This window comes from Harpia harpyja, chromosome 20 (genome assembly GCF_026419915.1).
Source record: "Harpia harpyja isolate bHarHar1 chromosome 20, bHarHar1 primary haplotype, whole genome shotgun sequence".
Lineage (NCBI taxonomy): Eukaryota > Metazoa > Chordata > Aves > Accipitriformes > Accipitridae > Harpia > Harpia harpyja.
Window position 1 is genome coordinate 4,179,546 of NC_068959.1, and position 15,119 is coordinate 4,194,664.

Here is a 15,119-nt window from a genome sequence, read left to right on the forward strand (position 1 = left end):
CAGGATCATCAAGCCAAACAAAATAACTAGTTTCTCCATTTTGTCAGCATCAATAAGCTGACATGCACTAATCTTCATATGTATGGTGATTCATCATTTCGTTTCTAAAAATGACAGTCTCCTTCATATGGAGGAAACCATGTATTTGCAGACAGGGTTGTAGTGAATTTGCTTTAAAAAATATAAATGAACAATCTTATATTTTAAAAGTAAGGCATATTTTCTACTTATGTCTTGGAATGGCTGAGACACTTGTAAGAATATATTTCTGAGAAAGGCTGATTTAAAAATAAGGCTTCTTAAATCTTTTTCTTGTTAAATTACTTGTGTACATTCCCATAGGAAATGCAGTAGTAGAAGAATTATGGGTTGTATCCATTAAGGAAGTTTAAAAAAAAGACAGTAGCAGGTGTAACCAAATAATAAGGGAATGCAGTACATAATGCATGAAAGTTAATTGTTTTACTTTTGCTGAAGAACAGACTTCTGCTGAAGAAGAATTTTTTAATTATTTTTTTTTTCCCAATCTGGAACAAGATAGAAGCTTTAAAAGCGATACACCATCTATGATAGTATCTACAAGTTCATTGTTGGTATACTATCAGTATTTGTTTTCAGCTGAATGTGAAAGTGACAGGGAGTAATTGAAGCATAATCGAAACAAATTATTTGACTGAATTAAACATGAAATCAAGGTAAGAAAGATTGGGGGATAGTTAATTATTTAATCATTCCTCTTTAAAAATTTTATGCCTACTCTGAGTATCAGAAAAACACCCGAGATTGCAGTTAGAATGGAGAAACTGCTTATTTTGAAAACAACCTGACAAAAAAGTATTTTAGTCCTCAAAGTATCCAAATAAGAAACCCCCCAAAATAGCTAACAGTCACATATGATCATTATGGAAAAGAATTTAAATGATTTGTTTTAACTGCAATCAACTTGAAGACTAGCAATAGCTGCAAGTATTCAGATTTGGTGAAAAAGTCTTTTGAATATAGTTCTTCAACAAAACAGAACCTGCAAGATTTCAATTTCTGCTCTTATTAAATGTATGAAGCCCTAGAGAGTAAATTCTGGGTTCCATAATTTCCATGTGACCGTTAGTTGTGTCAACCCATGCCCCATTTACCTAGGTCATCTTTAAGGTCAATGTCAGCATTGGTAGGATTGATAATGGCCTCCACCTCGAAGCCGGCTAAATTACTGATTTCACTGTGAATAAGGTTCAGCTGAAAAGAAAAGCATGAGGTGGGAAATAACAGGACAGCTGGGAAATCACAGAGAAGCTGCAGAAAAGTGAGCTTTGCAACACAGATGGAGATAGCATCACTGCAAACAAATATGCAAAATAAAAGGCAGGTCATAAAGGAGGGTTATTGTCCAAAAAAAAATTCAAACACAAGACTCAAACACTGTTCACACTGGGAGGACATGAATGTACCTACTAACAAGCTCTATTTTGGCTTTATGCTCACCACTATTTGGGATTCTTATTTTGACAGTATAAGAGGATATTTGTTTCTCCTCAAAGTATAGATGAAGGACACCCTAATAGTTTCTTAAGCATCAATTACAGGGATGAGCCATGACAGTTCAGCACTGAAACTGGATAAAAGATGCTGCTCCTCTTTCTTCAAGCTAGCAAACATGAGCATATCTTTGTGAAAGCACACACTTGTCTCCAGCAATTCCTCCATCCTAACAAGAGGACATGTTTCTTTTCCTTTCCTTCTTAGTGGTCACCATAGTCTGTATTGCAGGCACTTCAGTTTTTATTTGCACAGTTCTGCAGCCTTTGTGAATGGCTGGTTACATACTGTAAGCAGGCACTATTATGTGCTTATTGCTTCTAGTTTTTATTTTATTTGCTTTACTTCCTTTTGTTATTTATGAAAATAGAGATTTTTAACCCCACCCACCAATGCACATTAACTCCTCTCATTAACACCCATGTATTCCAAGCATGCCTCTCAATTTCTGTCTTAATTGTTACAGAATCAGAAGGATTTCTCAGGGGCACACAGTAAACTGAGGAAGTCAGCACAGATACCTAGAGATTAACCTCACATCCGCACTACGTGCTCTTAAAAGAATAAAAAGAATTAATGAAATACAAGGAAGTGCAGATTTCAAGTTCTAGCAACACATTTTGAGCAGGAGTTACAAACTATTATATAAAATAAGAAGTCAATGAAAAAAAATCAGACCAGCAATGGTAACAAGCTGATCCTGCCATGTCATACTAGTAAGGATATTTTTTTGGAAGTGCTTAGAGGTGTAAAGTGATAGCATTTTGCTTACTACTGACAGTTTAGGTATCTCATCCGAGTACGTGACCCACACCACAGAAACAACTCTGTAATTTGAGGCAATTTGATGCAAATGCCAAACTTGGCAAAAGTCAAAACTGCAGTACACTGACAGGTATGTGAAGAAGCTTATAACCAGGGGTTTGTGACACTGCTTCGTAGCCAGTGTTGGGAAGTCTGATTTCACACACACCAGGTTTTCTACAGCCAAAACTTAAAATACTTTAAAGTGCAAAAAATTTTCCACACTCTTTCATATGGGGAAATACACTATCTACATCATAAATTATGTTTATATCTACAACACGCATTTAAAATGATGGTTTCAGTAGCTGATTAGGCAATATGGAAAGCAACTATGAAAGAGAAAGTTCTCATTCATTTATGCAAGTTCTGAAGCTAGCTGCAGTTAAGCGAGGCTTTCCTTCTAATCCAAAGCCCGCTGGGTTCAGCCTATGAAGCATAACATATACATTCAGGCACAGCAATTAATCTCAACAATAACTGAATTTTGTCTCTTGGTTTGTAATCCACATTCTGTAAACTTAACTCTTCAAATCTCCTCCTTGTGTATGTCAGTTTATTAGTAGGGAATATGAGCCCAATTCATGTAACCAATACAAGTGAATGGGTCATTTACAGAGGCCAACATCCATATATTTAAGTTTTATGAAAAAATTATTTCCATTTTATTCATGTGATTATATGAATTGACCTTCTTTCTCTTTTTAAAAGCCTGCAATTTCATATAATTTGCATATGTTGCTTGAGTAAACTATGTTCCCTCAAAATAGGGTGATTTTGGCTAAAAATGAGTGTAATTCAGCCCTGTTTTAAGTACAGGTCTGCCCGGGAATTTGTAATAAAATCTAAGAAAGCTTGCTTTCCAAATAGCTTAGAATCCTTTAATACTTCACACGTGGCGAGTTATTCATACTTGAGTTTGAGTCTTGAGTTTGACTACAAGCAACTGCTGTTTAAAAAAAAAAAGTCAAATCAAATCAAACCAAAATGTTAAAAGAAACTTTATGAATTTTGAAATAAAAAAACAACAACAAAACACATGCACACACCAAAAGACTGTTTTGTGGAGATCTTAGTATGTTCCTAAGCATATATTGTTCATTTTATAGGTGACTCTCTTTGGTCCCTAATTCTGTGTTCTACAAGTTTTTGCCCCAGATCTATTGGCTGCAGACCATTTTGGTTTCAGACTTTTAATCTATCTCTGTGCCTACTCATATATGGGATTTACATAGCAACCAGCTGGTAATTCAAGTTTCAATTTAACAGCAACAACAAAATGTTTAAAAAGCTGCCCATCACTGATAGCATGTGTTGGCAGCTAAGTATTATTTTGCTAAATTTTGCATTTACTGTTCAATGCACTGTTAGCTATCTGATTGCCAAAAACAATTAAAAAAAAATAATCAGAAGTTTCCCCATAGAATTAAATCCTCCAATGAGCAATTGCTCAATTTTGCTATGCAATAGCATGAAGCATGTATTAGATAGAAGAAGTGATCCCCTAAAGGGCCACTTTAAAAAAAAATAAATAGGCACAACTTGCATACACATGTGCAACAAAGAATGGACACAACTTTAGGTAACATTTAACTTAAATGTTAGTTAGAAAAAATGCAGACGGCACTTAGCACATCCATGAGTATTTTCTGAACCAAGACTTGCATTTCTTATTTCAGACAAAATTACCTTTAAAGCCTTGGAACTTTTTCTGGTATGAGTTTCAAACAGAAAACTGAAGATGCCTGTTGCAGACAACAAGCTGAGGTCTCTCTGAAAGTCCAAACCCTACCGCTTAGGCTTGAGGTCTTACAACTCTGCCTCTACTCCGTAATTGTCTCAGGAAAAACAAACTAGTTAATGTGCAGAATACCACATTTCCATTGGGATGTCACTCGTAGGATGTGGAATCATCTACCTATTAACTAGATTTTAATACTTAATTAGTGTGGCACTAATACATTTCTACAGGTACAACTGAAGGGTTCTTTGCCATTTCCTGACCTCTAAGAATTTCTAGCTGAATGTCAGCAGTTACCTGAAGATTTAATGCAATAACAGTACTTTTAAAAAACTAAACAATACCCAGGTTTGCAACATTCTCATTTGTGTTTTCAGTAATTAAATCTGGGGGTATTAGAAGGATGAAGAGCTGCTCTTGCAAATAAACCCCTTCCCTTTCCCTTCTGTAAACACGGAGCCAAGAAAAAGATTCTTCCCATTAAACACTTATGAATGATGTGACACTAGGAACAGGATTATCTTCTTCCTTCTCTGCATCTAGTAAATTATTTCCTGATCTAGCAGATAGTGGTTTTGCAGACCAAAGAGACATGCTGTAAAGGTGTTCAAGGATGTCACAAGAGGTTCGAAAGATAACAATTGTTTGTTTGGGTTCTTCAGTTTCAGGTTTCTGTGTTTGCACTGTAGTTTATTAAGAACACACAGAACATGAAAGTATACTGAAAAGCCATATATACAAATTCAAGAAAAATCAAATAACTGTGATTAATATGAATATTTTTGCCTTTCAAATGGAAAAGCTCAAAATGCTTTAACATATTTAGCCTTCCTACCATCCATGCGAAGAGTGTAATTGTATCTCCATTTCGCAAATGGGGAAGGCAACAGAGAAAGAAGAGGTGATTTACAGTATCTCTGAATCAGCCAAAACCAGGAGCCAGGAGTCATGGTTTCCAGGCCTCCAGCTGAACCATGTAAACACACTGTCCTCCCTACCCAAGAGACTAGCAGATTTTTCCTTCCCTCAGAATGCTGTTTAAGGAGGGTGAGGCTATGCTCAATAGGATAAAGGTCCTCCTCCAAAAAGGCAAACACCTTCTGCTCTCACACACGTTGAAAAAAAGCAACATGCACAAGTCTAAGTAATCGAACTGCAACAGTACTGTCCAAAATCACTATTGTTAGTTCCCTGTATTTATGAATACCATGTGGCACTAATTTAAGACAACTATAACAAAACCTATTTTTTTATGTTAAGCATCAGACTTAAAACTTAAATATTTTAAAAATCAATATTATCTTTTTAAACAGCAATTGCATGTAGAAATGGCTAACCAGCAGCATTTAACTGATTCAAAGTCACTAGTTTTTATAGATAATTTTTACATTTAATTTGTAAATTTCCAAAATAAATAGCAATTATTTAAGACTGCCATGTGTCACTCAAATAATTAACAACCACCACCATCTATGAGATCGCAGTCTGCTAAACCTGCATATAGCAGCAGACATCCTGTCACACCCAGGAGCCTCCTGGCCCATGCAAAATACACCTCAAGTTTAGGAAAGAGGAAGCATTCAGCTGCCACTGATTCCATAACTGAAAGTTTTATCTTTACCTTTTTTATCATAAGAAAATCAAAATTATTTTGATAATTTTGAAAATGCACATTTTCAAAATAATTTTGGGGGAATAGTCTGAAAATATTTCTAGGAATAAACCAACATAATTTTTTTGTTGTTTTTATGCTAAATAAAAATCTCTTTGATCACTACAGTGCAAAGTTTTTTTTGCATTTTAAGCTTTCCACATTTTCAGTCTTAAAAGAACTTAGGTTGGTCTAAATGTGCTATTTTGGGGGTAAAATCAGAACAAAGACATTAATACATTATTTATCATCTCAAACAAGGTAAGAATTTCATTTTTAACTCGCACATAATAGGATACAGAAAATTCCTATATTTGTTAGGCACAGCCTACTTTTCTTAGATTTTTACACTAACCATTTACTGCCTGTGAAGAGTTTCTCACAGGGAATCAAAAGCAAAATATAATCTGTGCTAGAGACATCTCAACAGTGCCTATGCGTTCTCTACCCCTCAGAAAATAATCCATTTCATTTGGAGTGTTCCCTCACAGGAGACAAATGGGTTTTCATTTTTCTTTTCATTATGTGTACTGTGTTACAAATAAAGGCTAACACCTGGCCCCTCTTACGTGCAGAACTAACTGACAACGTACCGGTATGGGGATGGACATGTCATACCAGTAATTTTTTCAGGGGGCTGCACTCCAAGTGAATGAGAAAGCCAGAAAGTCCACTTCCCAGTACAAGGTACTCACTGGAAAGCTCTACAACAGACACTGGCTTTGCTCACCACAGCTTGAAGCAGTCCTGGAGTTCATGATTCTACTCCACTGAGCCAACAGCAAAGCCCCATTGATTTTCTGGGTCAGTCTTGCTGGAACATAACGCTAAGTCTTATTACAGGTTTCCTGTGGTGACTAAAAGAGGTCAAAATCAGGCCCAAAAGTCTGACGTTACTTGCTTTCTTGAAACAGTAATGTAGCTTATAAATTCTGGGTTCCAATTTAGTCATCAAAATGTTTTTAAAAATATGTTCAAAACCACCCCCCTAGTAGTAGTCAAATAACAAAAAAACCCTACCAAACCAGCAATCTAGCTCTAGCTGTAAAATTAAATGTGGAAAATCAGAAGTCTTGCAAAAAATAACATTACTCTCATGCATGTTAAACTTTGCAAACAAACTGTGGAAGGATAAATGGAGAACAACCTCAGTATGAAATAAAAATGAGTCAGAGGAGATACATTCCACAATGGACAATGGCTCATCTTTTATGACTTACAACACAATGATCTGATTACTGAATGATAGAAGAAAGATGCAGTTTTACTTAACAAAATTTTGTATCATGAACTAAAGGCAGGTTTCAAGATAAAAGACCAAATTAATTTAATGAATTGTCTCTTTAAATGGATCCTCTCTTTAAGCAGATATGTATTTGTATTAAACCACCCCATGTCCCAAAGCACATTCACAGGGAAAAAAGGATCGTTGACTTCTAGCTTTTCATAAAAGCATCATTCATTATTACACAGCATTAACTTTTGCAAATAACAAAGCAGAACAAAACATAAAACCACTATTATAAACAAACGTCTAAAATAGGTTTTGATAAAAACCCGTAAATCATTTACATCAGCAATGAAGTGGGCTGCCCATTGGAAAAAGACATTTTATTCTTAGAATAATCTCATCTTTGGCAGAAGCTTAGCTGTAACAATTATGCTGTTTATGAATAAGGCGAGACAGATTACAAGCACACAGGCTTTCCTTCTATTTGAGTATTTAATTATGTAGCCATATGAAGACTCATTTCTGTATTTTTAAAATGTTCTAAAAGTTGTTTCAGAGAATTTCTTTGTTCAAAAACTAGTATCATACACCTCCTCAAGTGCTCAGTGGGGAAATGTCCATTGTACCTAGATGTTTCGGGGAAAGGGGAGTGGTGGGAGGGGGTATTCCCTAAGAGCACTGAAAATAGATATTCATTTATAAAAATGCAGGAGCATACCTTCTGGCCAAGAAACAGACTTTTGGTGGACAGGACTGTGAAACCATCTGCAGGAGTTCCCTCTGTTGTACTGTCAGCACTGGCTGATTTGCTCACTTCTCCCTGCTTCTTCTTCCGAAAACATAGTTAATTAGTTAACTCAGGACTGAGAGAAAAACCGTTTAATAACACTAAGATATATGACATGCCATAAATGCTTACCAGGCAATAAAATGCCAGTACAAACACTGGCGTTTGGATTTTATCCTTTAGTCTAACTAAAGTGACTGATTACAGCTGGAGGAATCAATAGGAAAAATGACCTCAACATCTGCAGATCTACGTAAGCCTTTTCTTGCCTACAACAGCACACAATTCAGATGACAGTTGTCTTAAATATTGCAGGAAAACACATAAACAGCCCCAAACTTTTAAAAGCTTTCTAATGACTTGTGTGGAAAAAGATAATGTATCTATTTATATGTGTGGGCAGACATTCATTCTAAGGTAAAAACTGACTTCTCAGAGTGCAGATTTTATCTCTCTGTGAAGGGAGGTGCTCCCAGATTTCACAAAGTTATTTTTAGAAATACTGCTTTGAAATCTGGCCGTCCTTAGAGCCAGTGTCAGAAGAATACATCTACTTTCTACCTGCCTAGTAGTAGGAAATGGGCTGAACAATTTTCTCTGTCTTGTTTAACATCGTCACCTTCCTTTATCTCCAGTAAAAATGCAGAGGAAGAAGGAGTTCCCCTCAACCGCCATTCCTTTTTTTAACTGTATTACTGAAGTAAAATTATAGGTTTCAGGAATGAATTGATTTACTGAATAAAAATAAGAATTAGGAACATTTTGAAAAGGATGTTTCATGAAGACAGTGAATTGACTGCTGTGGCTATAAACTCAATTGGTGCCAAAAATAATTTCATATATTCAATAAAATTACTACTTATTATTTCACGTAAATATTTGGTGCCTCAGCAATATCTGCTGAAGCTAAAAAGCACACCTGAATAATAAGCAAGCCACTGTTCTTCTACTGTCCTTTTCCAAAGTATATAAACTAAATCTGTGGCTGAGCAACTAAAATGACTTTGATGCAAGGGTATATTGGTGCTTCTAGAAGCTGTAACCATGCTTTACTTTACACAAATGTTTGGAAAATTAGATTTTCAGGGGTCCTATTTCAAATCCCCAGGAGTTTACTGTTAGCCAAAAACCAATATAGTAAGCAGACAATACAGTTTATTGTGTGGAAGAAAAACAGAACCCCACAACAGACTTCCTGCTTTTGTAATCAAGTAGAGAAAAAAATTCCAGATTTAGGGAAATTATTAGTGCATGGTTATTAGAAGCACTGCACTTCAGTGTCAGCTACTAGGTGTTCTAAGAGAGAAAACTAAATTCCAACAGTTTGAAAAACAAAGTGGTGAAACAACCAGGAGAGTGACCAAGTAAACAAGAGACACATACAGGATGAATACAGAAGCTTTGTTTGACCCAGAAGGCAACTTTTCACATGCATTGTCCATTTCATGTGAAATTCCTGTACTTTTCTTCCTACATTCATAACCTATTGCTTGACAGTAGTTTTGCAAAAAAAAAAAAAAAAAAAAAAAAATCTAAATCTTTGGTTACACACACACACACATTAGAAAGATTTCCTACTTCTACAAACTGAAACTAAAAAAAGGAATGAAGGAATGTTCTCCTTAGCTTAAAAAAAGATGTTATTCTTAGTTTCCTAGCATAAGAAAAATCACATTTTGGTCCTCCTGTTCTTCCCCTCACCTCCACACTTCACTTTGAATGAGTTTAATTAATTACTAGGAATTAAAAACACCCAAGAAGTCTAAACATGGAAGAGTCTCATCTATAATATACTAATAACAGAGGAGAACATTTGTGGGTCTTTAGCTCAGCCAAAGAAATTCTGTGTAGCCACAATACAGTTTCTCTGATGCTGCAAGAGACTCAGCTACCTGATCTAGCAGAATTGCATCCTACTTCAGGAGTATTTCATGCTCCTTGGATTTCATCGAATCAACTAAACAAGAGGAATCTTACACTAAGCTGGAACAAAGCAAAACCCATTAAAAACCACAACAAACAACAGAAAAATACAACACCTGAAAACAGGACTCTGACATGCTAACAGCTGAGGACATTATTACAACGCAAGTGACTTAGGCTGTTGTTTTTCTTCAATATTTAAAATTGCAAAATGCTGCTTTAGTGTGACTTTTGAAAAAAACACCCAGATTCCCTGTTTCTTGCAGACACATATCAATACTTGAACAAAGTCCAAGCAAGTTTACTCTGCCTAGCCCAATGCAGGCACCTGCGCAGTCACAGCAAAGCTACCCCTACAGCTGCTATGTAAGACCTTGTTTGCTCACCAGTACGGCATGACTAGTATAGCCTCCAATACACTCTCTTCTTCTGCCTCTTGGTGCCTCCAGCCTGTGCCAACCTAACAACTGTTTCGTACAAAGAACAGAGTATTTACAGCTTGCCTGCCTGTCCTGCAGACCTGTGCCACTTCTGAGGGTTTTCAGACTTCCAGCCACACTAGGGAGAGGGCAGCACTCCTCCTTCAGCATTTGCTTACACTGCTACTGAAATGCCTATTGTTAACAACACACAGAACAGAAAGTCTACCCTACATGATGCTCCCTACAGCTACTACTAGCAAGCTTGTTTGGGTTTTAAATAAACAGATTACTCTACCTTGGATTTCCTTGCCCCTTTCTTGCCGCCTGTTTTCTTCGATACAGTTTTTTTCTGTGATGGAGACTTTGCCTTCTTTGCTGGAGGTGGAGTGATGATGGCTTCCAGTTTTCCTTTTGATCCCCTCTTCTTTGCCAACAGCTCTGGGTGAATATTGGGTAACACTCCGCCACTGGCTATGGTGACCCCTTTCAATAGCTAATAAAAAAAAAAAAAGTTGTAGATGACAAATTCCAGCATTTAATCACCAATAAATACAAATTGGCATTTACAGCAAACTTTGTATATTGCCTTGAGTTCTAACTGGTTCTTGTACGTTTCTCAACACATTATCCTTGAAGAAGAGAAACATGAAATGTATGAAATGAAGCTGATCGTGTACTAGATTTTAACTATAAAGGGAATATGTATTCTTCTTGCACATACGCTTGTTACTGTCAGTATCTCTTGGGCTCACACAAGATCTTTTTCTGTGAAGCCACGCAATGAGGACTGTTACCCAGCTACTAGAAAACAGGACAGCCCCAGCCACAGACATGAGGGCTTTGCAGGGCACCTTGTGTGAGAGAGATGGGACCCCAAAGTCCATGGTATGGGACTGCAATGGGTACCACGCTGTGGAGAACCCAATGTATGTCCCAATTGCTGAATTTTCTTGAAAGTGCATTTTTAAAACAGAATTTTTTTCTTAGAAAAAGAAACTTCAAATGGAGGGTAACATTTATACAAATCTCTATACCTGCAAGTCTTTCTTCAAAAAAATCTTTATGTAGTTGAAGAAAAGCAGATCAATATTCAAAACTGTGCAGTTTATTCAAGCCTTTAAAAGCAGAGGTGAAATATATCATGTTATGTATTTAAAACCACTTTAACCCATTTTTTTATACATCTAACTGGGACTAACTCACTATTCGGGAGGATACAAAGAGTGACATCAAAGTCCCTCAGGTACTCCCACCTTCTGATTGGTGTTTACTGCTCCCCAACCACAACTCAGTGAGGCTCCAAGCTTACAAAGGGATGATGAATGGAAAGTATTACCAAATTTCAGACAAAGCCAGAAGGAGGTTGGTTTGGGGATATTATTTTTTTTCTCCTGCCCCATCATGATACATAGGTTTGGAAAAAGTACCTTTTCAGATGTGTTTTTACAGCACCTCACACAAAGGTACATTAATCCTAGCCTGTGTCTCTGGCTGACACCGCAACACTGTAATAATAATGCCCAAATTTTTTTTGGCTAAGTTAAAGGCATCTTGAAATCTGCAAAGGACACAGACTTGCAAGAGTTCCAAAGCTCTTAATTCTGTGGTCACAATGGCAGACTTCAATGGGAACAGGATAGGTCCCACCGAGTCCTAAGCTGCGTAAGGGGGGAAACAAAAACAAACAAAAACATCTACAAGATTTTCTCCATGTCTCTGTAGAGTTTATGACAATGTCCCACTCTAACGGAAGTGGTTGTAATAGTCCAAGCAAATGTCATATTACATCTCCATTGCATTTTTACACATTTTAAGAGTTCTGAAACACATAATTAAGCTGCATGCTGTAGTTAGTTACACAGGCAGTGTGCTAGTGAGTGAATGAGCCGTTTCCTGGTGGGCTACTCAATAAGCAGAGGTCTTGAGTTACAATTCAGCTATATGGAAAGACAATTTAAAAAGCTCTAAAGGAAATCCTGACCCTCACATGGCGGAGTTTTTTCTTACCTGATTTAATTCTTCATCATTTGCTACAGCCAACAGGATGTGTCTAGGAGTGACTCGACCCTTCTTGTTGTCCCTTGCTGCATTTCCAGCCAATTCAAGAATTTCCGCTGGGGAAAAAGTAAGCCCCTCTTAATTACATTGTGATCATTAAGAAAAATCAATGTGTTAGTTAGCATCCATGCAAAAAGATATCTGATTATATCATGTTATTCCTAACTGCTGTAGAATACCCTCAACAGATATCTAACTCTAAAATGATAATTTTCTTTTTATATGTCTAATCACTGAAGGGTGAATGCACACTTGAAGTCCTGTGGTCTAAACTGTATTTACTTTTTTGTCCTTTCAAAGCAGATCCCCTAGACTCCTGATTTTTTCAGCGTTTTTCTCAAGGCTACCGTGTGTTCATCTCCTAGGATCCCTCTCCTATCAGGTGACAGAGTACTAGATGTACAAATGCTATAGTTTTTTTTCTCAAAGCTGTCATAAATGTGAGTTCTGGCTTGCATTGCTTCTACTTTTTTATTACTGGAAAAGATGCTATTCTCGGCTTCTCATTTTTAAAATTATGGAAGCATGTAAGCACACATTCAAGTTAGGACACTAAAAATACAAACTCTGCTGCTACGCTGACTTAATGATTTTTTTTTTCTCTGTCCAAGACGAGGTTTCTGCCCAGAAAAAGTAATTGATGAATCATGTTTATTTGCTCCTAGTAAATTATCTCCTTAGATGAAATTTCCAGTCCTGACAAAATACATTTAACAGCTGTGCATATAATGGCTTTTATTGGAATTAGGAAAGATTAACTTGCTCCCCTGCAAGGATCTATGAAGCGAAAGGCTAGAGCGTTACCTGCTAACTTATCTGACTTCAACTCAACAAGCCCTAGGCAAAGAATGCAATTAATTACAAGAACAATTAAAAAAAAATGACATAACGTGTTTATCTGACTTTGCAATTATGTGCTACTGCTGTCTCCATTATACATAACCTTTCATCTCCCTCTGTAGAGACTGTGTTTCACTATTGCTTTTGGTATATTTTCTTTTGCAAACCTGGTAACGTTTGGAGAAAAAGAGAAAAAAGAAAACGAAAACGTCTTTTTTACACCTATTACACACTAATATATTAAAATTTAACATTAGTATACGGTATGAAATTGATTTCACATGTAACAACTGACTATACCATGAAAGCTCTCCCATAAGCTTGCTTCAGAGGCAAATAGAACTGAATTAAGACATTAATCTGGAAATGAAAAAGACTAAAATCAAAGCCCACACAACCACATGCCTTTACCGTAAGACACAGTAAATCTTAAGTAATACTATATAGCACAGACTATGGCTTTTCATTAGACTGAATTCAACATGATTCTCCAATTATTTTTCCATCATAAGTCCTGTAATAAGCTAGTTATGACACCTACTGGAAAACTTACAGCAGCTTCTGGATGTTCTACAGTTAAACTTCATCGAGAATTTTGGTAGGCTTTCACTACTTTTGTGTTCTTCGAAGTGCACAATTAACTTTATTATAGGGGGAGATGGAATATTAAGTCTAAGCCCCCAAAACTAACAACATTTCATGCTGACAACAATCACTTTAATTTATTTTTAAAGAAGGATTAGCAAGGTAAGGTCAACCTGACTATGCTTTCCACACCTCCAAAGAACTCAATTAAGCTGGCATAATCCTTTTCACATACTTCTCAAAAGGCACAGCTCAGACATGTGAGGTTTAGCTTGCATTCAGCACTGCATACAGCCGCCTGTTGTGACAGAAGACCTGTACCACCTTCCACCGGACAAGCTGCGCTCTCGGTTACACCCCGTGCATCCCCACTGACTTCAGTAAGATTCTGTGTCACTGTAATAACGCCAGCATCTCCACCTCTCTAGATCAGGAATTGTTTTGTTTGTATCGCAGACTTTATTACCGGCTGAAAAGCACGGGAAGGATTTGCTGCAAACAGCAGACTACTTTTCAGTTTGCCTCTGCTTCCCCCACCTCCGCTTCTTTACTGCATCAGGCACTGCTAAACAGTTGGGCCGTGTTATTCTCTGCAACTGATCAGCATAACTATGCAGACAGGTCATTTTGTAACTAAAGAGTCTAAGAAAGTGTTATGCCTGTAAAGCACAGAGGAATGTTTTATTTGTTCCTCATAAAACTAAAATGTCTGCCTTGTACAGTGGAGAACTGTTCTTGTAAGTGCTAAGCCCTCTTCCTTGGACAGGAAACTCATTTTGAAATTACAGTTTTCTAATGGTCCTTTAGGGAAGTTGAGGTACCCCACTTCCTTTTCAGGAACAGAACGCTTTGCACTGGCGTTGAGGACCACAAAAGAGGAGCTTAGGGAGAGGGAGAGAGGAGGAGGAGGGCATGGAGGGTGGAATTTTTCTTCTGGCCTTCTCCTCAGCTCTCCAGTAATAATCAAGCATTGCTCGTGCACGCAGAGAGACCCACAGCGCAGAGAACAGCAAAACACAGCTATGCACACAAGTCTGGTTAAAGGGGGAGGGACTCTCCCCTGTTTAAAAACAGAAGATTAGGAGGTATTCCAGCTGAAGCCAATATAGGCAACAATTTTTTGATTTAGTACTGACAGAGACAAACCTAATCCAAACCCAACAGATCAGAGCACTTGGAAATGCTAGAAATGAAGACTTTCTGGATCCGGATGGGATCTGGACGGGATCCTGACTACTTGCCTGGGTTTTGCTTGCAGACAGCTTTACTTTCGCATCTGTTTTATGCCGCTTTAATTCTAAAGATTTAAATGGCGTTTCATCCATGTTTTAAACCAGATGAAAATCTAGCGTTCTCTGTAAGGGAGCTGACTCAAATATCCAGAATAATCACTCTGGATTTAGGTGTGGAGCTGGAAAGAGTAGTAGGTGGGAAAAGGTACTTAAAATTGAGATTGGATTTGAATTCTTAGGTCAGACCCATCTTTGGAAGTGCCAATCTACCAGGTTCAGAGGTTGGAGTCATTGAAGAGCTCCGTTTCATTA

At 37.2% G+C, this 15,119-nt stretch overlaps 1 protein-coding gene across 14 annotated transcripts in view; it reads right to left on the reverse strand.

Moving 5' to 3' along the window:
- The window catches only part of LOC128154896 (core histone macro-H2A.1), a 47,680-nt gene that overhangs the window by 13,144 nt on the left and 19,417 nt on the right, over positions 1 to 15,119 (reverse strand). For 6 of the 14 annotated variants that reach the window (XR_008239469.1, XR_008239471.1, XR_008239472.1 and 3 more), the window contains 4 exons: positions 12,100 to 12,206; positions 10,388 to 10,585; positions 7,679 to 7,789; positions 1,134 to 1,233 (listed from right to left, as the gene is read on the reverse strand). Coding sequence is in view for 9 of the 14 variants with exons in the window: in XM_052816093.1 (XP_052672053.1) it covers positions 1,134 to 1,233; positions 7,679 to 7,789; positions 10,388 to 10,585; positions 12,100 to 12,206 (516 nt within the window). In the remaining 5 variants the exon portion in view is untranslated. Of the gene's footprint in view, positions 1 to 1,133; positions 1,234 to 7,678; positions 7,790 to 10,387; positions 10,586 to 12,099; positions 12,228 to 15,119 lie in introns of all 14 variants that reach the window. The other 8 variants (XR_008239473.1, XR_008239470.1, XM_052816096.1 and 5 more) reach the window with 4 other exon arrangements.